The 25546-nt window shown below is 51.4% G+C and overlaps 1 protein-coding gene across 4 annotated transcripts in view; it reads left to right on the top strand.

The window, feature by feature from the left end:
* Positions 1-3874: 3874 nt before the first annotated feature.
* Positions 3875-25546, top strand: part of INO80C (INO80 complex subunit C) — an 88527-nt gene continuing 66855 nt past the window's right edge. For all 4 annotated transcript variants that reach the window (XR_012234513.1, XR_012234512.1, XM_073587764.1 and 1 more), the window contains exon 1: positions 3875-4062. Coding sequence is in view for 2 of the 4 variants with exons in the window: in XM_073587764.1 (XP_073443865.1) it covers positions 3976-4062 (87 nt within the window). In the remaining 2 variants the exon portion in view is untranslated. The remainder of the gene's footprint in view (positions 4063-25546) is intronic.

The following is a 25546-nucleotide window of genomic DNA, read 5'->3' as shown; positions in this document are numbered from 1 at the left end:
GGCTGAGGGCGCTGTGTTTGTGTAGAACCGGGCTGAGGGCGCTGTGTTTGGACAGTGCAGACCTGGGCTGAGGGCGCTGTGTTCGTGCAGAGCCGGGCTGAGGGCGCTGTGTTTTGACAGTGCAGAGTCGGGCTGAGGGCGCTGTGTTTGTGCAGGGCCGGGCTGAGGGCGCTGTGTTTCGACAGTGCAGAGCCGGGCTGAGGGCACTGTGTTTGGGCAGAGCCGGGCTGAGGGCGCTGTGTTTGGACAGTGCAGAGCCGGGCTGAGGGAGCTGTGATTATGCAGAGCCAGGCTGAGGGTGCTGTGTTTGGACAGTGTAGGGCCGGGCTGAGGGTGCTGTGTTTGGACAGTGCAGAGCCGGGCTGAGGGCGCTGTGCTTGGACAGTGCAGAGCCGGGCTGAGAGCGCTGTGTTTGGACAGTGGAGAGCCGGGCTGAGGGCACTGTGTTTGGACAGTGGAGAGCCGGGCTGAGGGCGCTGTGTTTGGACAGTGGAGAGCCGGGCTGAGGGCGCTGTGTTTGGAAAGTGTAGAGCCGGGCTGAGGGCGCTGTGTTTGGACAGTGCAGAGTCGGGCTGAGGGCGCTGTGTTTGTGTAGAACTGGGCTGAGGACACTGTTTGCACAGGGCAGAGCCGGGCTGAGGGCGCTGTGTTCGTGCAGAGCCGGGCTGAGGGCGCTGTGTTCGTGCAGAGCCGGGCTGAGGGCGCTGTGTTTCGACAGTGCAGAGTCGGGCTGAGGGCGCTGTGTTTGTGCAGAGCCGGGCTGAGGGCGCTGTGTTTCGACAGTGCAGAGCCGGGCTGAGGGCGCTGTGTTTGTGCAGAGCCGGGCTGAGGGCGCTGTGTTTGGACAGTGCAGAGCCGGACTGAGGGCGCTGTGTTTGTACAGTGCAGAGCCGGGCTGAGGGCGCTGTGTTTGGACAGTGGAGAGCAGGGCTGAGGGCGCTGTGTTTGGACAGTGCAGAGCCGGGCTGAGGGCGCTGTGTTTGTGCAGAGCCGGGCTGAGGGCGCTTTGTTTGGACAGTGCAGAGCCGGGCTGAGGGCGCTGTGTTTGTGCAGAGGCGGGCTGAGGGCGCTGTGTTTGTACAGTGCAGAGCTGGGCTGAGGGTGCTGTGTTTGGACAGTGCAGAGCCGGGCTGAGGGCGCAGTGTTTGGACAGTGCAGAGCTGGGCTGAGGGTGCTGTGTTTGGACAGTGCAGAGCCGGGCTGAGGGCGCAGTGTTTGGACAGTGCAGAGTCGGGCTGAGGGTGCTGTGTTTGGACAGTGGAGAGCCGGGCTGAGGGCGCTGTATTTGTGCAGAGCCGGGCTGAGGGCGCTGTGTTTGGACAGTGCAGAGCCAGACTGAGGGCGCTGTGTTTGTACAGTGCAGAGCCGGGCTGAGGGCGCTGTGTTTGTACAGTGCAGAGCCGGGCTGAGGGCGCTGTGTTTGAACAGTGCAAAGCCGGGCTGAGGGTGCTGTGTTTGGACAGTGTAGTGCCGTGCTCATGGCGCTGTGTTTGTGCAGAGCCGGGATGAGGGCGCTGTGTTAGGACAGTGCAGAGCCAGACTGAGGGCGCTGTGTTTGTACAGTGCAGAGCCGGGCTGATGGCGCTGTGTTTGTACAGTGCAGAGCCGGGCTGAGGGCGCTGTGTTTGGACAGTGCAGAGCCGGGCTGAGGGCGCTGTGTTTGTACAGTGGAGAGCCGGGCTGAGGGCGCTGTGTTTGTGCAGAGCCGGGCTGAGGGCGCTGTGTTTGTACAGTGCAGAGCTGGGCTGAGGGTGCTGTGTTTGGACAGTACAGAGCCAGGCTGAGGGCGCAGTGTTTGGACAGTGCAGAGCTGGGCTGAGGGTGCTGTGTTTGGACAGTGCAGAGCCGGGCTGAGGGCGCAGTGTTTGGACAGTGCAGAGCCGGGCTGAGGGTGCTGTGTTTGGACAGTGGAGAGCCGGGCTGAGGGCGCTGTATTTGTGCAGAGCCGGGCTGAGGGCGCTGTGTTTGGACAGTGCAGAGCCGGACTGAGGGCGCTGTGTTTGGACAGTGGAGAGCCGGGCTGAGGGCGCTGTGTTTGGACAGTGGACAGCCGGGCTGAGGGCGCTGTGTTTGGACAGTGTAGAGCGGGGCTGAGGGCGCTGTGCTTGGACAGTGGAGAGCCGGGCTGAGGGCGCTGTGTTTGGACAGTGCAGAGCCGGGCTGAGGGCGCTGTGTTTGGACAGTGCAGAGCCGGGCTGAGGGCGCTGTGTTTGGACAGTGGAGAGCCGGGCTGAGGGCGCTGTGTTTGTACAGTGCAGAGCCGGGCTGAGGGCGCTGTGTTTGGACAGTGGAGAGCCGGGCTGAGGGCGCTGTGTTTGGACAGTGGAGAGTCGGGCTGAGGGCGCTGTGTTTGGACAGTGGAGAGCTGGGGTGAGGGCGCTGTGTTTGGACAGTGGAGAGCCGGACTGAGGGCGCTGTGTTTGGACAGTGGAGAGCGGGGCTGAGGGTGCTGTGTTTGGACAGTGCAGAGCCGGGCTGAGGGCGCTGTGTTTGTGCAGAGCCGGGCTGAGGGCGCTGTGTTTGGACAGTGGAGAGTCGGGCTGAGGGTGCTGTGTTTGGACAGTGGAGAGCCGGGCTGAGGGCGCTGTGTTTGGACAGTGGAGAGTCGGGCTGAGGGCGCTGTGTTTGGACAGTGTAGAGCGGGGCTTAGGGCGCTGTGTTTGGGCAGTGGAGAGCCGGACTGAGGGCGCTGTGTTTGGACAGTGGAGAGTCGGGCTGAGGGCGCTGTGTTTGGACAGAGACGGGCTGAGGGCGCTGTGTTTGGACAGTGCAGAGCCGGGCTGAGGGCGCTGTGTTTGGACAGAGACGGGCTGAGGGCGCTGTGTTTGGACAGTGTAGAGCGGGGCTGAGGGCGCTGTGTTTGGACAGTGTAGACCCGGGCTGAGGGAGCTGTGTTTGGACAGTGCAGAGCCGGGCTGAGGGCGCTGTGTTTGGACAGTGCAGAGCCGGGCTGAGGGCGCTGTGTTTGGACAGTGCAGAGCCGGGCTGAGGGCGCTGTGTTTGGACAGAGCCGGTCTGAGGGCGCTGTGTTTGGACAGTGCAGAGTCGGGCTGAGGGTGCTGTGTTTGGACAGTGCAGACCCGGGCTGAGGGCGCTGTGTTTGGACAGGGCAGACCCGGGCTGAGGGCGCTGTGTTTGGACAGAGACGGGCTGAGGGCGCTGTGTTTGGACAGTGTAGAGCGGGGCTGAGGGCGCTGTGTTTGGACAGTGTAGACCCGGGCTGAGGGAGCTGTGTTTGGACAGTGCAGAGCCGGGCTGAGGGCGCTGTGTTTGGACAGTGCAGAGCCGGGCTGAGGGTGCTGTGTTTGGACAGTGGAGAGCCGGGCTGAGGGTGCTGTGTTTGGACAGAGCCGGTCTGAGGGCGCTGTGTTTGGACAGTGCAGAGCCGGGCTGAGGGCGCTGTGTTTGGACAGTGCAGACCCGGGCTGAGGGCGCTGTGTTTGGACAGGGCAGACCCGGGCTGAGGGCGCTGTGTTTGGACAGCGCAGACCCGGGCTGAGGGCGCTGTGTTTGGACAGCGCAGACCCGGGCTGAGGGCGCTGTGTTTGGACAGTGCAGAGCCGGGCTGAGGGCGCTGTGTTTGGACAGTGCAGAGCCGGGCTGAGGGCGCTGTGTTTGGACAGTGCAGAGTCGGGCTGAGGGTGCTGTGTTTGGACAGTGGAGAGCCGGGCTGAGGGTGCTGTGTTTGGACAGAGCCGGGCTGAGGGCGCTGTGTTTGGACAGTGCAGAGCCGTGTGTATACCGCAGCACAGACACCATCCCACAGCGCTCATTATCAATATTCACCCATGAGGACACAGGTATTAGTTATGTAATAAAGATGATAGAACTTCACGCTACTCCGCCGTAGCCGGACTCCTCCCCCACACGTGACTGATCACATGGTCATGACATCACGAAAGGTCCTTTAGCATCTCCGACGGAGATTCTCCGTTATGCCGGTGTGTGCAGCACTGCCACTGAGCTGCTTCCAGCATGAGCGATAAGGCGGCCGCTGCCGACGCCTCTTCACACACAGATGCCGCTGCCAAAACACTGTCCTTTAAGCAGCCCGGCTTTCTGGTAAGTCTCCTCCTCCTCGGTGTCCTCACGTAGTTGGCTATATCACGTGACTCATCATGGCTCCCACTGCCGTGGTGCACGGTGTGGCTGACTGTGAAGCAGTTCCCCACCTGCAGGGGGTCGCGTCTCCCTTCCTGCCATGGAGCGTGTATGTGTAGTATCAGGACATTGCTGCTGAATGGCAGCTTTTTATCTGGTTTCCAATCCTCAGACACTGGAGATGTGGTTGTGGGTTTGTTACAGGGGTTTACACGATAAAATACATATTTTTTGTTTTTAAGCAATGTATTATTTAGCCTGAGGCATATTCCACCACTGCGCAGGCCGCCCCGGAGATCTGCCTCTGTGCCAATGCGGGCCGCCCCGGGGCCTGCCTCTGTGCCCCCACAGACTCTCAAGTGCGGGCCGCCCCGGAGATCCGCCTCTGTGCCCCATAGCGCAGGCCGCCCCGGAGATCCGCCTCTGTGCCCCATAGCGCAGGCCGCCCCGGAGATCCGCCTCTGTGCCCCATAGCGCAGGCCGCCCCGGAGATCCGCCTCTGTGCCCCATAGCGCAGGCCGCCCCGGAGATCCGCCTCTGTGCCCCATAGCGCAGGCCGCCCCGGAGATCCGCCTCTGTGCCCCATAGCGCAGGCCGCCCCGGAGATCCGCCTCTGTGCCCCATAGCGCAGGCCGCCCCGGAGATCCGCCTCTGTGCCCCATAGCGCAGGCCGCCCCGGAGATCCGCCTCTGTGCCCCATAGCGCAGGCCGCCCCGGAGATCCGCCTCTGTGCCCCATAGCGCAGGCCGCCCCGGAGATCCGCCTCTGTGCCCCATAGCGCAGGCCGCCCCGGAGATCCGCCTCTGTGCCCCATAGCGCAGGCCGCCCCGGAGATCCGCCTCTGTGCCCCATAGCGCAGGCCGCCCCGGAGATCCGCCTCTGTGCCCCATAGCGCAGGCCGCCCCGGAGATCCGCCTCTGTGCCCCATAGCGCAGGCCGCCCCGGAGATCCGCCTCTGTGCCCCATAGCGCAGGCCGCCCCGGAGATCCGCCTCTGTGCCCCATAGCGCAGGCCGCCCCGGAGATCCGCCTCTGTGCCCCATAGCGCAGGCCGCCCCGGAGATCCGCCTCTGTGCCCCATAGCGCAGGCCGCCCCGGAGATCCGCCTCTGTGCCCCATAGCGCAGGCCGCCCCGGAGATCCGCCTCTGTGCCCCATAGCGCAGGCCGCCCCGGAGATCCGCCTCTGTGCCCCATAGCGCAGGCCGCCCCGGAGATCCGCCTCTGTGCCCCATAGCGCAGGCCGCCCCGGAGATCCGCCTCTGTGCCCCATAGCGCAGGCCGCCCCGGAGATCCGCCTCTGTGCCCCATAGCGCAGGCCGCCCCGGAGATCCGCCTCTGTGCCCCATAGCGCAGGCCGCCCCGGAGATCCGCCTCTGTGCCCCATAGCGCAGGCCGCCCCGGAGATCCGCCTCTGTGCCCCATAGCGCAGGCCGCCCCGGAGATCCGCCTCTGTGCCCCATAGCGCAGGCCGCCCCGGAGATCCGCCTCTGTGCCCCATAGCGCAGGCCGCCCCGGAGATCCGCCTCTGTGCCCCATAGCGCAGGCCGCCCCGGAGATCCGCCTCTGTGCCCCATAGCGCAGGCCGCCCCGGAGATCCGCCTCTGTGCCCCATAGCGCAGGCCGCCCCGGAGAGCCGCCTCTGTGCCCCATAGCGCAGGCCGCCCCGGAGAGCCGCCTCTGTGCCCCATAGCGCAGGCCGCCCCGGAGAGCCGCCTCTGTGCCCCATAGCGCAGGCCGCCCCGGAGAGCCGCCTCTGTGCCCCATAGCGCAGGCCGCCCCGGAGAGCCGCCTCTGTGCCCCATAGCGCAGGCCGCCCCGGAGAGCCGCCTCTGTGCCCCATAGCGCAGGCCGCCCCGGAGAGCCGCCTCTGTGCCCCATAGCGCAGGCCGCCCCGGAGAGCCGCCTCTGTGCCCCATAGCGCAGGCCGCCCCGGAGAGCCGCCTCTGTGCCCCATAGCGCAGGCCGCCCCGGAGAGCCGCCTCTGTGCCCCATAGCGCAGGCCGCCCCGGAGAGCCGCCTCTGTGCCCCATAGCGCAGGCCGCCCCGGAGAGCCGCCTCTGTGCCCCATAGCGCAGGCCGCCCCGGAGAGCCGCCTCTGTGCCCCATAGCGCAGGCCGCCCCGGAGAGCCGCCTCTGTGCCCCATAGCGCAGGCCGCCCCGGAGAGCCGCCTCTGTGCCCCATAGCGCAGGCCGCCCCGGAGAGCCGCCTCTGTGCCCCATAGCGCAGGCCGCCCCGGAGAGCCGCCTCTGTGCCCCATAGCGCAGGCCGCCCCGGAGAGCCGCCTCTGTGCCCCATAGCGCAGGCCGCCCCGGAGAGCCGCCTCTGTGCCCCATAGCGCAGGCCGCCCCGGAGAGCCGCCTCTGTGCCCCATAGCGCAGGCCGCCCCGGAGAGCCGCCTCTGTGCCCCATAGCGCAGGCCGCCCCGGAGAGCCGCCTCTGTGCCCCATAGCGCAGGCCGCCCCGGAGAGCCGCCTCTGTGCCCCATAGCGCAGGCCGCCCCGGAGAGCCGCCTCTGTGCCCCATAGCGCAGGCCGCCCCGGAGAGCCGCCTCTGTGCCCCATAGCGCAGGCCGCCCCGGAGAGCCGCCTCTGTGCCCCATAGCGCCGGCCGCCCCGGAGAGCCGCCTCTGTGCCCCATAGCGCCGGCCGCCCCGGAGAGCCGCCTCTGTGCCCCATAGCGCCGGCCGCCCCGGAGAGCCGCCTCTGTGCCCCATAGCGCCGGCCGCCCCGGAGAGCCGCCTCTGTGCCCCATAGCGCCGGCCGCCCCGGAGAGCCGCCTCTGTGCCCCATAGCGCCGGCCGCCCCGGAGAGCCGCCTCTGTGCCCCATAGCGCCGGCCGCCCCGGAGATCCGCCTCTGTGCCCCATAGCGCCGGCCGCCCCGGAGATCCGCCTCTGTGCCCCATAGCGCAGGCCGCCCCGGAGATCCGCCTCTGTGCCCCATAGCGCAGGCCGCCCCGGAGATCCGCCTCTGTGCCCCATAGCGCAGGCCGCCCCGGAGATCCGCCTCTCTGCCCCATAGCGTAGGCCGCCCCGGAGGTCTGCCTCTCTGCCCCATAGCGTAGGCCGCCCCGGAGGTCTACCTCTGTGCCCCCGCAGAGCCAATGCAGGCTGCTTCGGAGATCTGCCTCCGTGTCATAAGCGCTGCCTGACCTGTCCAGAATCCCCAGCACCGCTGCAGCCTGTGATTGAATGCAGTGGTCAGGTAACTATAAGAATGTGTCATCCGTGAAAGGTCCGATCGTGTGACCTTCTGCTGACTGACTGCTGCATTGTTATGCCTTCCACATGTAGCAGACACTGCCTGTGCAGGAAGGCCAGCATGCTTCCTTTTGCAATTTTCTATCCACAATGCTTACTGACTTACTAAGCTACCAAGCGCCTGAAGTCTGACTTAACACCTTCCCGACCAGACAATTTGTTGCCTTTGTGTTGTTTTTTTTGGGCCTCCCCCCCCCCCCCCCCCCTTCTTCCTGGACATAGCTGTGTGAGGACTTGTTTTTCTGCAACACGAGTTGGACGTTGAATGACATCATTCATTTTTTCATAGGACTTATTGAGAAGTTCCACGTTGTTTTTTGGGCGTTCGTTGCATGATAAAAAAGACTCTGGTTTCGCTTCTTTTCTTGCTGCAGTTTTCAGGATCCCAAAGTTGGGCTTTGTTGCCATCAACGCTACTTGTATGTGACACCTTGTAAAGGCTGCAGCGAAATGCACGTTGGGCCCAGCGATGGCGGATAAACAGCCCTCACCATCTGGCATTTCCTAATTTTTTATATTGTGCACTAGTCACTTCAATATTTTAGTTTTCCGGTATTTCTTCATGCCATTATGGTGTGGGTCTCTAGCCACTCGGTGTTCATATTTCATACTCCTTGGATTTGATAACACACTCTGTTCCCTGCAGGGGCCGAGGGGCAATTTCTCACTGGGTCCTCGTCAGCTTGTTTAGTGCAACTGGACTTGGCATCAGGAGAAAGAATGGATTGCCTTAAACTAAAGTGCAAATTACGTTACAAAAAAAAATACATCCCTGCTCATGTGAGGACACCAAGACATTATAACATATACTTGGAAAAAATCACAAACATAAATGGTTTTCACGTCCTGTTCTTCCTGCAGTTTTTTTCCCATCGAAAACGCTGCGAAAACTGATGGTAGCGGTTTCTCTCCATTTTTGAACTTGTTGCTTTCTATGGGTGAAAGAATTAACAAACAGGTTTCATATCATTCTAGAAGAAAAAAAAAGCGTGTGCTTGAGACTTCTGAAATCTCATATCGTTTGGTACTGTAAAAAGCAGCAAAGAAAAAATGTGAAAAAGCAATGTGTGAACATAGCCGCATAGGGAAATTGTATTATTTGCTGCAGTATTACACTACTCAGTAAAATTCATGGCTTTCTTTTGGAGGTCCGCTTCCGACTGGGCTTCTTAGAGGTACATCATACGTCCCAACTTTTGAAGAACAGAAAGAGGGACAGATCATGCTGCCCGCTAAGCGTGCCGTGACAAATTTTGGGAACACCTCAATCCACGCCCATTTACCATTTCTTTCTCCCTGGCAGGAGATGATGTCAGGGAGCAGTGGTAATGAGGGAAATATGGCAGATGCCTGAGACTGCAGAGCGTACACCCAAGTCTGGGACTGCCTGCTGTATCTGGGAGAGTTGGGACTGGAGTTGAGCAGATCGGTTCACGGGTCTTCGGTCTAGCTTGCAAGTCGGTGGTACTTGGCAGCTGGCCAGGAGTCTGCGAGCCTCTAAGGCTGTGTGCACACGTTGCGGATTGTCCTGCGGATTTTAACTCGCGGATTTGTTGAAAACCGCAGGTAAATCCTCGGGTCAAAAGACCTGCAGTTTATCTGCGGAATAGCCTGCGGCTTTCCCCTGTGGTTTGACACCTGCCATGGAGCAGGTGCCAAACCGCAGCGGAATCCGCACAAAGAATTGACATGCTGCGGTTTTGAAACTGCAGCAAATCCACGCGGAAAAATCCGCACTGTCTGCACAGCGGTTTTCATTGATTTTTAATGGTACTGTATCCGCAGGACCAAAACCGCTGCGGATCCGCAGCAGAATCTGCAGTGTGTGCACACACCCTAACCTTCCTGTGTCCCTGGTGAGGCTTTTGATCACCTAGAGGCGGTGGGACATCCTGCTCATCTCTGCTTGGGACCTGTGGATTTAACTTTTGTTCATTTAAGTTGGAGCCTCCAGAACTTTCTCATCTTTATGTATCTTTACTACATGACTGACATCTTTTTTATGTCTGTAAGGCTATGTGCACACGGTGCGGATTCTGCTGCGGATCCGCAGCGTTTCTGGCCCTGCGGGTCCGCAGCAGATTTCTGCTGCGTTGTACAGTACCATTGTTTGCAATGGTAAAACCAAAAACGTTGTGCACATGCTGCGGATTTGCTGCGGGTTACAATCCGCAGCATGTCAATTCTTTGTGTGGATTCTGCTGCGGATTCACACCTTCACCATTGTAGAGGTGTGAAACCGCAGGGCTAAACCACAGGTCTTTTGACCTGAGATTTTACCTGCGGATTTTCACAAATCCGCAGGACCAAAATCTACGTGTGCACATATCCTAAGGCTGTGTTCACACATTGCAGAAACGCGGTATTTTGTTTTCTGCAGAAGTCCGCAACAAACTACACAATAACAATCTTCCCTTTATTGATGCGTTTTTGGTGCAGAGGTGAAGCCGCGTTTAATGTGTTTTTTATAGTACAGTAAAGCTTTTATTCTGTGCTTAAAAAAGTAACTGCAGTTTTTTACACGCGTTTTTTAGGCTCCACATCAAAGACATGAGCGAGAAAAAGCTTCAAAACTGCACAGTTCAGCAGCGTCTTTAGATGCACAGTTTTCATGAAATCACCTCCACTTTGCTTGGACAGTTAAACGGAACCTGTCTCGTCATTTTTAGCAATTATACTATCCCCAGTGTGTTACTGATGCATTGTCAATCTCAAACACGTTTTCAATCCAAACTACACCCTAATCATCTCCAGAAATCCCTTTGTATAGTTATATAGTACCTTCTCTTATAGTCGTAGGGTGGCGCTTCAGTTTCTTTCAGTTACAGGCTCATCATATTGTCGATACCCACGTACTCTGATGTTCCAGGGTGCGCTGACATCACGGGAATCTGCTCTAAAATCCCACGCTTGTGCAGTGATTAGTGTTGAGCATTCCGATACCGCAAATATCGGGTATCGGCCGATATTCGCGGTATCGGAATTCCGATACCGAGTACCGATATTTTTACAATATCGAATACCGGAATCGGAAGTTCCCATAATGCTATCAGCCAGTTGTGTTAGCCATGTTAACTAATAAGATGGCTGTGATTGGCTGCTGAAATGATGTCATCATGATGCGCGCTCTGTGCGGGCCTGCCGGGGGTTGTGTGTGTGCAGGCATCGTCCGATGGGACTACAAGTCCCATCGGGCTATGCCTGCTACAGTGACAGTGATTGACACATTAGCCAATGATGGGACAGTAGTAGTCCCATCATCCGGCTAATGTGTGGAATGTAAAAAAAACCAAAACATATATACTACATTCATACAGCATACATACTACATATATATACTACATACATACTGCATACATACATGCATACATAATACATGCATACTACATATATAATATATACTACATACATACATACTCCATACTACATACATGCTACACATATACAACATACATACTACATTCATACAACATACATATATACTACATTCATACTACATACAATACATACATATAGACATACAGTACATATAACATAGAGTACATACAGTACTCACCATCACTTGTCACTTTGATCCCCGAAGCCAGTGTCATCTCACTGTAAAAAATATTTAAAATAACAAACAAGCAATATACTCCCTGATCCGCAGAAATCCATGAGTGTCCCACGACGATCTCCTGCAGTGCATCACTGAGAGGTTACTATAGTTCACTGGTCTCACTTTATGGCAAAAGCTGCGTGCATGGGAACTTTCTCACACAGCAATGCCAAAAGTGAGACTAGGGACTATTTTTTTACAGTGGCGGAGGAATAATAATAATAATTATAATCTTTATTTTTATATAGCGCTAACATATTCCGCAGCGCTTTACATTTTGCACACATCATCATCACTGTCCCCGATGGGGCTCACAATCTAAATTCCCTATTAGTATGTCTTTAGAATGTGGGAGGAAACCGGAGTGCCCGGAGGAAACCCACGCAAACACGGGGAGAACATACAAACTCCTTGCAGATGTTGTGAATACAGTGCGGAAGGATACCTACCTCACGTCATTGTATTCCTGGTGCCCCTAGAGAGCGGTGGCATCAGCTGATGCTGCTGTTCTTCAGGGGAGATCGTCGTGGGACACTCGTGGATTTCTGCGGATCAGGGAGTATATTGCTTTTTGTTATTTTAATATTTTTTTACAGATGACACTGGCTTCGGGGATCAAAGTGACAAGTGATGGTGAGTATGTACTCTGTTATATGTACTGTATGATTGTATGAATGTAGTATGTATGTATGTTGTATGAATGTAGTATGTATGTATGTTTTTTTTTTTATTTTTTACATTCAACACATTAACCGGATGATGGGACTACCACTGTCCCATCATTGGCTAATGTGTCAATCACTGTCACTGTAGCAGGCATAGCCCGATGGGTCTTGTAGTCCCATCGGACGATGCCTGCACACACACACACACACACACACACAACCCCCGGCAGGCAGGCACGCACAGACCCCGCCCGCACACACAGACACGCACAGTGTCCGCCCACGCACCGCCCACACTCTCTCCCCCCCCCCCCCCCCTCCCGAACTGGATGTGCAAGTAAAGAAAGGGTTTTTTTTTAATTCCGATATTTCTGTCCCACTGACTTGCATTGGTTTCCGGTATCGGAATCGGCGATACCCGATACTTTTTGGGTATCAGTCCGATCCAATCCGATCTGATACTTCACGATATCGGATGGTATCGCTCAACACTAGCAGTGATGCGCAGCTCCCCGCGCATCCGTACTGAATCTGGGTGTTTGTACCCATTGACTGTGTATGCATGTGCCTGAGCCGCTGCGAGTCATGGGTTCTGGGACCATTCTCATCACTGCATGCTCGGGGAGATGCTCGACACTGCACAAGCGTGGGATTTTAGAGCAGATTCCCGTGACGTTGGCACACCCTGGAACAACAGTCTGAGTGCGTGAGTGTCGACAATATGACGAGCCTGTGACTGAAAGAATATGAAGCACCACCCCTATGACTAACATAGAAGGTACCATATAACTATACAAAGTGATTTCTGCAGATGATTACGGCGCCGTTTTGATTGAAAATGTGTTCTTAAGGCACACTGCGTCAGTAACCACAAACTGGGGACAGTTTAGTTACTAAAAATGTTGAGACTTTTTCCCTTTAAACACAGCAATATTTTTGTGCAAAAAAAAAATAGCAGAAAATGCTCAGCATTTACCCTACATGTGAACAAGGTCTAAATTTTGAAGAAAAGTGGCAGGGATTGAATGAAATCTCTGTGGTCGGAAGACGCTGCCAAACTCTGGGTTTTTGGTACATTTTTTCTCTATAATCTTTGGAAAAAAAAAAATGCATAGGAAAGTAAAAAAACGCTGTTGCATTTTTAAGTGTAGAATCAAAGCTTTTCTGTACTATTAAAAAAAAAAAAACAAAAAAAAAAAAAAACCATCAAATAATATGGAAAACGCAGAAAACACACAGAGAAGATTGTTATTGCGTTGTGTGGTGAGAATACCAGCCAAGAGAACGCAGCCTCAGTGTTGGTTTTATTAAAACTTTTTTTTAATAATTTTAGTAAAGTAAAAATATCAATCGTGCCAAGTTTTTTTTTGTTTTTTTTGTTTTTTTTTTTTTTACCGATCCCGCTAAATCTGATTGCTGTGTTGTGCAAGTCATTATGATTACAGAAACACAAATTATGTCCGTGTTATTTGCTGACTTGTAATGTTTATTTTTTTTAAAAAGTGCATTCAAAATTAGTTTTTTTTTCATTATTTTTTTAGTAATTTTATATGATGAAAAAAATCTTATTCTTCCTATAGAATACAAATACATAAATTGTACTGATATAAGTGTATTTCTATCAGCCTGTACACAGAATTCTCCCTATTACAGCAGCAGAGTTTGTGGCTTGTGGCCACTACTTGCACAACTCCTTATCCTACCCCACGCTTGGTCCCGAAAAAATAGTGTCCAATAGAGGGGGAAAGAAGTGTGTAAACATGGTAAGGATCACCAGTGAGAATATATATATATATATATATATATATATATATATATATATATATATATATATATATATATATATATATATATATATATAAAAAAAAACATGATTGCAGTACAAATAAAAAAACACGGAAAAAGCCAAAGGGCTGAGATAGATAGTAACTGGAAGTCCGTATAGGAACCATCCAGACCCCTCCACTGTGTCGACTGGGGGTGAGCTATAGGTAATAAATACTCAAACTGCCCTGGGAAAACAGATGTTAAAGCAGTATTGCAGATAATATAATCTAAAATCACAATCCATAGATATGAACAGGAGCAAATAATCCTGAAAGATGGAGACCCCAGAATATTTCAAGGGAAAAAGGTCAATACTATCCCAAATAGGAAATAAGGCAGATACTATAAGAAAGAGAGATCCCGGAAGGACAAGGTTGTATAAGACCTGTTGGTGAATGTCAGACCACAACCCCCCAGTCAGAGCATGATGCATGGAGGAAATAGCCCCACACGTATCGCCACAGAGCGTGGCTTCCTCATCTCCCACGGTGTCGGCACTCTCTCACTGGCGCTCTCGTGCGGTGTTCTGACATGTGACCCCAGTGTCTAATCAGTGCTGGCATCACTGTTCCCTCCTTTGGATGAGTTAAACATGAACAGGAAGTCTGGGCTGCAGCTGATCTGACCTCCTTTTCCTTATCAATTCGACAGGTGTGGACAGGGATGCCAGCTCTGATTGGGTGTCAGGGTCACTTGTCACAACAACAGCACGGATGCCTCAGGGACAGAGAGTGCCGACACTGTGGGAACGGTATTGGCATAAGAAGATAGTATAAGCTTTTTTACTTTATCGGGACCAAGTGTGGGGTATGAGAAGGGTTGTCCTAGTAATGGACTGTTAGGCATCGGATTTCTGCGTTTACTCTGCAGGGATCCAGACCCTCACATTCTGCCGTCTCCTGCTGTTTATCTACTGCAGAGGAGATTGCCTTGCAGCAAATCTCTCCTGAGGCTAAGTCCTTCTGTCCTCCTACTGAGCATGCTCATGGTACGATCTCCCATTGGAGATCGGGAGTCATGTGCTCAGGTCCCGCTCCAGATCTCATTGGTCCATCTCAGAGATCTGGAAGCTTGCAGAAGGTCCCGGCTGCTATAAATGGCGCGCATGGCTTTTCCGCCATGCGCTAGTATAGACTATACTTGCTATGTGTGTATGAGGACGGATGTTTGATTCTGGTGAATGACTCATTGTGAAACCCCTTCCCTCTGATATTACGTATGTGGTTAGGGACTGAGTTTAGAGTCAGCGCCAGCGCTCCTCTGCTGCAACATCCACAGCTGCTAGCATCCGACATTGCGCTTGCGTCTTTGCCTTGTCGTTTAGCGGCATTGTCTACGCCGCGCTGCAGTAGCAGCTCTCCTTAGCGTCCGCAGCCGCTACGCTGCACACTTGGTAGGTCTAGACGGACGTAGTTCCGCTGTCCCGGGCTACTCCTGTGACCTGATACCGTGTGTGTATTTATACTGAGTACTGTGACCTTATACCGTGTGTGCGTTTTTACTGAGTACTGTGACCTCAACAGGCTCAGTCTTTTGTATTTGTATTTGATTGGCATCTCTGTGACTTAACAGAGATTGCTTTGCACACCTGGGTGACGTTTAACCCTGTGCGCATTTCCGCCATATTGCTCCTGCCACCACTTAGCAGCGGTTATATCACCTACTGCACGGTGGACCCCGAGCAGCGAACGCACTTTATTATTATTTTTATTTAGTGCGTTCCGCCGTTCCTAACAGTGGACAACTTCTTTAAGCTCTTGTCTGTAATGTTAAGGTTGTGGTTTTGATTACCCGGGACACTAACACAGAAAATAAGACGTTTTTGTAATTGTTTGTTATTTTTACTACTTTTATAGGAACAAAAAAACTTTCTTCACCTCAGTATACAGGGAACGTAGAAATATATTGTTATACACCATGTGTTTGTGTTTCTATGGACATGTAACATGCTTCTGGGTTCATTGCCTGCAATAGAGGTCAGGATCACCAAAATTTCCTATCGACATTGTGGGCTGTGGCTCCTAGATAGAGTTTGAGTCCCGGGGAGACCTAATCACAGGACTTAGAAAAAGTAAAAACCATTTAATTCAAACATTGAGCAGTGAACAGACCCACCCTTAAATTGAGACAGTCCCTCTGAATCGGGGACTGTTGGGTGCTATGAGAGTAACAAGACTATAGTAATGAGCACCTTCAGCAGGCTCCAACTGCAATATCAATTCCCTTTTATACTTTGGCCTTCCTCTACAGTGGGGAAAAAAGTATTTAGTCAGCCACCAATTGTGCAAGTTCTCCCACTTAAAGGGAATCTGTCACCTATTTTTGGGCTATGAGATGCAGCCACCGCCATCAGGGGCTTATCTACAGCATTCTGTAATGCTGTAGATAAGCCCCCCATGTAACCTAAAAAAGAAGAAAAACAAGTTATATTTTACTCACCCAGGTCCGGTTCGGGTCTGGAGGGTGTCGCGGTCCGGCGCCTCCTGTCTTGTAGCGATGACGTCCTCTTCTTTGCTTCCCGGCGCAGGTGCACTGCTCTGCCCTGTTGAGTAGCCCTGCACCAAGCTGGGAAGACTGAATCTACAATAGGAAAACATGTATTCTTCCGGTTGCTTATGCTACATATTGCAATACACAGTATTTAGTGAGAGTTGCTCAGCTTAACAGGAGTACAAAGACGGCATCAATGGGGAGTCTTCAGCAGACACCTGGCTGACAATGGTAACACTTCGGTCTTCCTTGATCGTGTCCTGAAGGGCTAAAATGGCACTGATGTGCGTGAACATTCCATTGAAAGCGAACCTGTCAGCAGTTTTGACTGATATAAGATACTGCCACTGCCTTTTAGAGCTTATCTACAGCATTCTATAATGATAAGGCCCCGACCCGACCTGCAAGATAAGAAAAGTAAAGGGGGTTTTACACTAAGCAATATCGCTAGCAATATCGCTAAAACGTCACTGGTTTTGTGACGTTATAGCGATATTGCTAGCGATATCGCTATGTGTGATACTTACCAGCGACCGGCTCCCCCGCTGCTCATCGCTGATCGCGCGAGAATGTCCGGCTCCATTTCTCGTCGGGCGCTTCCTGCTGGGCTTCCTGCTGTGACGACGAGCGTCGCGTGGACGCGGGCGGGAGGACGCAGGATCGCCGTGTGTGAATCGTAAGTATCGTGCGCTGCGTCGCTGCTGCATCGCTGTGAGATCTTTCTGTATGAAAGCTCACTAGCGATCATTTAGCGATGCACCAGCGATCCTGACCGGGTCGGATCGCTGGTTGGATCGCTGGTGCATCGCTAAATGTAAAAGGGCCTTAAGTTTTATTATACTCACCTGCTGGGCGGTCTGGTCCAATGGGTGTCGCAAGTCCAGGTTCGGCGCCTCCCATCTTCTTAAGATCACCGCCCTCCTGCTTGCTTCATTCATCATAGAATGCTGTAGATAAGCCCTGAAAGGCGGTAGCCGTATCTTATATCGGCCAAAACTGCTGACAGGTTCTCTTTAAATGCCAATACTGGTGTGTAAAGGGTTAACAGTGAAGATGTCCGCTGTGTAACATGACTGGTTTCTGGCACTTGTGGTGGAAACTCAGCTCCTGAGCCCACTCCATACAGCATATATACAACCTGGGGCATTAAAGGGGAATGGTTAGTCTAGTCATGCTGCCAAAACGAAAGGGCTTTTTAACCAGTTCAGGACTAGTCTATTTTCCCTGGTTCCTGACCCAGAGCAAGGCTTCTCTCTCAAAAAGATGAGTTTCCTAATTTAGATTTTCCCTCTTCAGCATTGTGCCCTCCCCACTTAGTGTAATTTCCTGTACACGTACTGGTTGTAACAAATGTGACATATGGCCATAATGTGGCTGCCTATCTGCATAGTGAAGCTGTGCAATAATTGTCTTCTTTGCGGCACCTTGGCAGATGTAGAAACATTTGTGCTGGGCAGTATGGAACAATGTGCTTGATGGTAATCCTTCAGATAGATGAGCAATTGAAAGTGCTCGGCACAAAGCCTGTGGTGGCCTCACACAGGAGGGAGCCATTAGCGCTGATGACCACTTCATGGACCATTAAGCTGAATGCTTATGTTTGCTAATGCCACTACTGAGCCATAGCATTTGTTTCTGGTCTTCTTTTTAACATTCCTGGGTGAAAACCGCATATGTTAGCCATACTAGCATTTCTAACGGTGAATTTATTTCTTTAGAAAGCCCTTATTTCTAGAAAGTGAGAGAGAGATAATCTATTGTGAAGCCTTGTGTTATTATTTCCACAATGGGTAGCAGTGATTACTAGCTATGGTAATTTTTTCCCTTTCTTCTTTTTCCTAAGATGCAAATTAGTTTTGTTTTAAAGGATATTATCCACTACCAGGAGGATAACTACAGGGACCCTTACAATCCCCCTACTATCCTACCCATATTGTTATTACCTTGAGTGGTTCCACAATAACTCTCAAGCAGCACGCTTGCTGTCTTGCTCCATATATCCAATCACTCACTTGCTTATGTTATCTGCATCTTAAAAACATTTCCAGAAACCAACCTTTTCTCACCTTGGAATCTGCAAAAACTCGTAATGTCGCTCTTATTTATTCTTGTCTGGACTACTGCAACTCTTTACTGATTGACCTCCCTCTTACCAAACTTTCTCATATCCAATCTGTCCTGAATGCCGCCAGGGTCATACTTCTGCCCATCCGCTACACTGTTGCCTTCACCCTGTGCCAGTCACTGCACTGGTTACCCATTCAGTAGCGAATATAATCTAAACTCATCTCTCTCACCCACAAATTGCTCCACTCTGAGTAATTCCTCATATCTCTCACCCTATCTGTGCCCTCCGTTCTGTAACTAACTAATCTAAGACTAACATCCTCCATAATCTGAACCTTCCACCTCCATCTCCAAGATGGCTCTACAGCTGCACTAGTGTTCTGAATATCAGTACCATACACAATCTAATATCTAACCCCCTTGTTTTAAGCACCTATCACTTCAATTTACTAACCTAACTCTTCCCTGTTCCCTCCTTCTGAATGTTAAGCATAATCTGCTCCTGATTGCTCATCAGTCGCTACATTCTCCATACTCAACATAGTACACGGTAACTGCACTCAGACAAATCCTGGCTGATGACCGGATCATACAGCTTAATATGAAAACCCTTATTTATCATAATGGTGGCTGGACCATAGACGACGGCACGTTCACCCTATTTCATTATAAACTGTAAGCTTGTGCGCAGGGCCCTAAATCCTGTATCCTTTGGAATGTGTTAACGTATTTTTCAGACTATAAGATGCACCTAGATTTTAGAGGAGGAAATTAGAAGAAAAAATTGAAGCAAAAAATGTGGTCAATTCTGTCCTAATATCCCCTATCCTGGTAGGCAAGGCCCCGATCAGAAAAACATTAAAAAACAAACCATTCTACTTACCTTCCTGCGCTCCCTCACAGCCTCTTGTTCCGATGTCAGCAGCTGCTTTATGCCTGTAAGCAGAACATGGCAGTGACGTCATGTGATGCTTACCGGCAGAGAACAGCTGCCGAAATATTCACTACTGTTTAAGTCAGGACAATGTGCATGGAGAGCACTGAATATTCTTTTTTTTGTTTTTAATAGCGGACAGCTGTTAGCTGCAACTGCTGGGCTTTCACGTGTTCCCACTACTACTGGGAATGAATTTTCACTGCATTGCACGCCTATGGGAGCGGAGAGCAGTGAATATTCATTCCCTTAAATTATTATTATTATTTATCTATATAGCACCATTAATTCCATGGTGCTGTACTTGAGAAGGGGTTACATACAAAGTTATAGATATCGTTTACAGTAAACAAATTTACAATGACAAACTGGTACAGGGGGAGAGGACCCTGACCTTGTGGACTTACAATCTATGGGATAATGGAGAAGAGACTGAAGGTTGGGGGTGCAGCAGCTCTGGTGGTGGTGAGGTGGCAGAATTGTTATTGCAGGCTGTAAGCTTTCCTGAAGAGATGGGTTTTCAGGTTCCGTTTGAAGGATCAGAGGGTGGTGGATAATCGGACGTGTTGAGGCATGGAATTCCAGAGGATGGGGGATATTCGGGAGAAATCTTGGAGGCGGTTGTGTGAGGAACGAATAAGTGTGGAGGAGAGAAGGAGGTCTTGGGAGGAACAAAGATTACGTGATGGAAGATATTGGAAGATTAGTTCAGAGATATAGGGAGGGGACAGGTTGTGGATGGCTTTGTAGGTCAGTGTTAGTAGTTTGAACTGGATTTGTTGGGGAATTGTGAGCCAGTGGAGGGATTTGCAGAGGGGAGAAACAGGGTAGTAGCGAGGAGATAGGTGGATTAGTTGGGCAGCAGAGTTGAGGACAGACTGGAGTGGTGCAAGAGAGTTAGCAGGGAGGCCACAGAGGAGAGTGTTGCAGTAGTCAAGGCGGGAGATGATGAGGGCGTGTACAAGAGTTTTAGCAGACTAAAGGCTGAGGAAGGGACTGATTCTGGAAATTTTTTAGAGTTGGAGGTGGCAAGAGTCTGTATGTGCGGTTTGAAGACCAGGGCAGAGTCGAGAGTTACTCCGAGGCAGTGGATTTCTGGTGCGGGAGAGAGCGTGATGCCATTTACCATAATAGATAGATCAGGTAGGGAAGATACGTGAGATGGAGGAAAGATGATGAGTTCGATTTTGTCTACATTGAGTTTTAGGAAGCAAGAGGTGAAGGAGGATATGGCTGATAGAGACTCCGGGATTCTGGACAGCAGAGAGGTGAAATATGGGCCATACAGGTAGATCTGAGTGTTGTCTGCATACAGGTGGTACTGGAAGCCATGGGACTTTGAGTTGTCGTACGCCAAGGGTATAGATGGGGGGAAAAAGTAGGAGCCCCAGGACAGAGCCTTGGGGGACTCCAACAGAGAGAGGGCGGGATGAGGAGGTAGTGTGGGAGTGGGAAACGCTAAATGTGCAGTCGTAAAGGTATGAGGCAATCCAGGACAGAGCAAGGTCTTTGATGCCAAGGGAAGAAAGAATCTGTAACAGTAGGCAGTGGTCGACTGTTTCGAAGGCAGAGGACAGGTCGAGAAGGAGGAGGCTGGAGAACTGTCTGTTAACTTTGGCTGTAAGTCATTAGTCATTTTGGTCAGGCGGTATCGGTGGAGTAGTGGGGGCAGAAGCCAGATTGGAGGTTGTCAAGGTGGGAGGAAAGTTGAGCTGCTCAAGGAGTTTGGAAGCAAACTGGAGCAGTGATATGGGGCAATAGCTGGGCATAGTAGTTGGGTCAAGGTTTGTTTTTTTTGAGGATGGGTGTGATTGTGGCATGTTTGAAGGCAGAGGGGAAGGTAACAGAGGATAGTGATAGGTTGAAGAGATGGGTTACGGCTGGAATGAGCGTGTTAGTGAGGTTGGGGAACAGGTGGGAAGGGATGGGGTCAAGTGCACAGGTGGTGAGGTGTGATTTGGAAAGGAGATAAGTAAGCTCTCCTTCAGCGATGTTAGAAAGGTGGTTATTAGGGAAGGGCAGAGGTCTGGTATGTGGAGTGGTTGGGGTGGTGGAACAGTAAAGGTTTGCCTTGTTTGGTCGATCTTGTTTTTGAAGTAGGTGGCAAAGTCCTCAGCAGAGATGAGGGGACTTGGAGGTGGCAGTGGTGGGTGGAGGAGAGTCAAATGTGCTGAACAGTTGTTTTGAGTTGTGGGATAATGAAGATACTAAGTTTGTGAAATAGGTCTGTTTAGCAGAGGTAAGGGCTAATTTGAAGGCAAGTGTAGCTTGTTTGAAAGCAGTAAAGTCGTCTGGCAGGCATGTTTTCATCCAACGCCGCACTGTGACCCTGGATGCTTGTCGAAGTTTTTTGGTGAGGTTATTGTGCCAGGGTTGCCTATTGGTTCATCGCACTTTGCCATGTAAGAGAGGGGTGACTGAGTCTATGGCTGATGTGGGGTTGTAGAAAGCGGTGGTGCTGTCCGTGTTGTGGAGTGACGATATGGAGGACAGAGATCGAAGAGAGTCTGTGAGTGTCTAGGTGTGTGAGGTTTCTGTGAGGATGCGCTAGTGGCTGGACATGGGGGGGGCAGGTGAGAAGGACAAGGATGAGTAGATGGTGGTCAGATAAAGGGAAGGGAGAGGTTGTGAGATTAGGTAGGGAAATGAGGCGGGTGAAGATTAGGTCTAATGTTTGTCCATCTGTGTGGTTGGCTGTGGAAGACCACTGAGTAAGTCCAAAGGATGAGGTAAGTGACAGGAGTTTGGAGGCTGCTGGCTGGTGGGTGTCAATGGTGATGTTGAAGTCCCCCATGATGATGGTGGGGATGTCAGCAGAGAGAAAGTGGACGAGCCAGGTGGAGAATTGGTCAATGAAGGCAGTGGCTGAGCCCGGTGGTCAGTATATGACAGCCATTTGGAGATTAGAGGGAGAGTAGATACGGACAGAGTGAACCTCGAAAGAAGGGAGGGTGGGGGTTGGATAAGGTTAAAGGAGCAGTTTTTAGAAAGGAGGAAACCCACTCCTCCGCCATGTCTGTTGCCAGAGCGAGGAGTGTGGGTAAAGTGGAGGCCGTCGTAACTCAGTGCGGTAGGGGAGGCTGTGTCAGGGGGTGTCAGCCAGGTCTCAGTGAGGGTCAGGAAGGAAAGGTTGCAGGAGGTGAAGAGATCATGGCTCACGTGGAGCTTGTTGCAGACGGAGCGGGCATTCCAAAGTGCTCAAGAGAGAGGGAGCAGGGGGGGTGGGGTGAAGAATATGTCGCACGTGTAGCCCCTACGCGCGTTTCGCGTAGGCTTCGTTGGGGGCTACACATGCGACATACTCTTCAGCTATGGGTAAGCAATTTTGAATGGTATCTAACTATGTGGCCTCCAAGTTCAGATTTGAGCTACTATGCTGTGATTAAATATTACTGGGAGGTGGTCACTTGTTAGGGTGCCTAAGATATCCTGGATTAGACTTGAAGCACTGACACTTTATTTATGTCTGTATATCCATTATATATTTTTGGTCATTTGCTGTTTTTTCTGCACCTGAATTCTTCATCTTATGGAGCTCTATAATTATGTGACCCGTTTCTATGTGTCTTTTGTCTCAAATTATGAGTAATTGAATAAAATTATTTCAAATTTATTCTCTCTTGGTGGATGTTTTTACTCCAAATATTTTTGTATACAAGACTTTGGGAGTAATTCCATAGCTAGTGCATGCAATAGGGTGGTCATTTTGGGTCAGGGCCATCTACAATAATATGTTCACTGTCCTGAAGATTTTGTTTGCTATCAATTTCAAAGTACTAGTTTCTAAGTACTTTGAATTAGACTTGAATTGGACTGGAATTGACTATAAGGTAACGGACTATAACACCACAACAATGTTTCGCCTTCTTTTTACTATCACCCCCATACTACTCTATTTCTCCCTAACTCCTGCAATCCCTCCACCCAGTAAGGAACTAGTCATCTCCCCCTCCATCCTTCCCAGCCATCTCACCTCTTCGTCACAACTGTTCCTCCACATACAATCCTTTTTCTCCTGACACACACGGTCACATCATGTTCTATCCTGCTCCCACCTTCTAATGCTCTGTCTACTACTCCTTATTGCTGGCGACGTATCCCCAAATCCTGGCCCTCCTCAGCACCTCCCTACACTCACTTCTACCACCCTGCCACGATCCTTTACACGTCTTCGCAACCATGATAACCTCATACCCATTCATCCAGCCCCCACTCCCTCAACCCCCTTACCTGAGCCCTATGGAACGCACGCTCTGTATGCAACAAGCTATCATTTATCCATGACCTCTTTATCACCAACAAACTCTCCTTCCTCGCCATCACTGAAACCTGGCTCACTCCCTCTGACACAGCCTCTCCAGCTGCGCTTTCCTATGGCGGATTCCATCTCTCACACCCCTCGCCCCAGCAACAAACGTTGTGGAGGAGTTGGCTTGCTCCTGTCTGATACCTGCTCCTTTACCCCAATTCCTTTGCCACCCTCCGCTCATTCGAGGTGCACTCCGTCCGCATCTATTCCCCTCCAACCTCCAACTGGCTGTCATCTACCGCCCCCCAGAACTAGCCATCTCCACCTTTCTCGACGACTTCACCACCTGGCTACTCCATTATCTTTCTGCTGACATCCCCACCATCATCATGGGCGACTTCAACATCCCCATTGACACTTCCACCCCGGTTGCCTCTAAACTTCTATCACTCATGGCTTCCCTCGGCGGCCACTCACAAAGATGGTCACACACTGGACCTTATCTTCACCTGTCTCTGTTCCCTCACTAATCTCAGTAACTCACCCCTCCCCCTGTCTGACCACAACCTACTGACATTCTCCTCCCTCTCCTCTCCTACTGCGCAACCCCCGCTCCATAAACTTGCTCACCCTCGCAGGAATCTCAAACACCTCAATTTACAATCACTCTCTGAATCCCTTCTCCCTCTTACAGATATAGCTTCCCTTCATGACACAGATGCTGCTGCCACCTTTTTATAATAGCACAATAACAGCAACGCTTGATTCGGCTGCCCCCCTCACGCACAGCAAAACTCGATCAATCAACAGGCAGCCCTGGCTGACCAGCCTGCCCAAAGAACTGAGACGGGTTTCCAGGGCCGCTGAGCGGAGATGGAAGAGAACCCATTCTACTGAGCACTTCAACGCATACAAGCAGTCCCTTGCCAGCTTTAAGTCCACGCTCTCTGCCGCAAAACAAACTTACTTCGCATTCTCTCATATCCTCACTGTCTCACAACCCTAAACAGCTCTTCAACACTTTCAATTCTCTAGTCTGTCCCACAGCACCTCCTCCCCCTCCTCTCATCTCTGCCGAAGACTTAGCCTCCTTCTTTAAGCAGAAGATCGACACGATCAGACAAAACTTTGGCCCGCTGCCCGAAATGCCACTCTTAGCCGCTCAGCCCTGTTCTGCAAAAGCCAGCTTCTCCACCATGACAGATCAGCTCTCCACCCTTCTGTCAAGATCACACCTCACCACTTGTGCCCTCGACCCACTCCCGTCTCACCTCATCCCTAACTTGGCCACAGTCTTCATCCCATCTCTAACACACCTTTTCAACCTTTCACTTACAAATGGTGTCTTTCCCTCATCCTTCAAACATGCCTCAAGCACACCCATCCTCAAAAAGCCCTCCCTTGACCAATCCTCTGTGTCTAACTATCGCCCAATATCTCTTCTCCCTTACGCCTCAAAACTACTGGAACAGCATGTATATCTTGAACTGTCCTCCCATCTCTCCTCCTGTTCCCTCTTTGACTGGTTACAATCTGGCTTCCGACCGCATCACTCAACTTAAACTGCCCTAACTAAAGTCATCTATACCAGCAAGCTAGAAAAATACCAAAAATAAAACTAATCTACTTTATTCAAAATTGAATTAAAAAGGACTTAGTCCATTCATAAAAATGTACATGTACAAAAAGACAAACACTTACAAAAACCGCTCAATCTGACGCGGTAAGACCAAATTTTCAAGCACCCTATCGGTATACCCTTGGTGTCTTTATCCAACTCTCCATAGACACCCCCTCGGAGTATCCGCTTCGTGTGAATTTGTTTCAAAAAAACACTCTCATGGTGCTAGAAAAATGTCTTTCACAGATCTATTGTACTTTATGTGCCACTTCTGTGTAGCATACATAATCATCACTAACAATGATCTTGAACAAATATCATATTAACAGCCTTATATCAAATAACCACCTAAAAATAAGAAATGGCATGATAGACAATCTGTAATTATATATAACCAAGGTGTGAATCAAGGCATTTCCCTTTTTTGATCATACAATTCACCACCTTTACAGATTTTTTATGTCATTTGGTATATCATGGAAAGATCTCACCCGAATCTATACATTCATGGGTTCCTCCATGTGACGCTCCCTTCTCCCTACGCGTTTCACCACACAAATCATCAGGGGAGTACTAAGTACAGCATTATGCCTACATAAGAAAAATGCCATCCTTGCTGTTAATCCTAACTAAAGTCACTAACGACTTACTAACCGCCAAGAGCAAGCGACACTACTCTGTCCTCCTTCTCCTGGACCTGTCCTCTGTCTTCGACACCGTAGACCATTCCCTCCT

Source organism: Dendrobates tinctorius, unplaced genomic scaffold, assembly GCF_039654945.1.
Source record: "Dendrobates tinctorius isolate UK_male_01 unplaced genomic scaffold, ASM3965494v1 ptg000102l, whole genome shotgun sequence".
NCBI classification, from domain to species: Eukaryota; Metazoa; Chordata; class Amphibia; order Anura; family Dendrobatidae; genus Dendrobates; species Dendrobates tinctorius.
The sequence above is the reverse complement of the archived record's forward strand: the minus strand, read 5'-3'. Positions and strand labels throughout refer to the sequence as shown.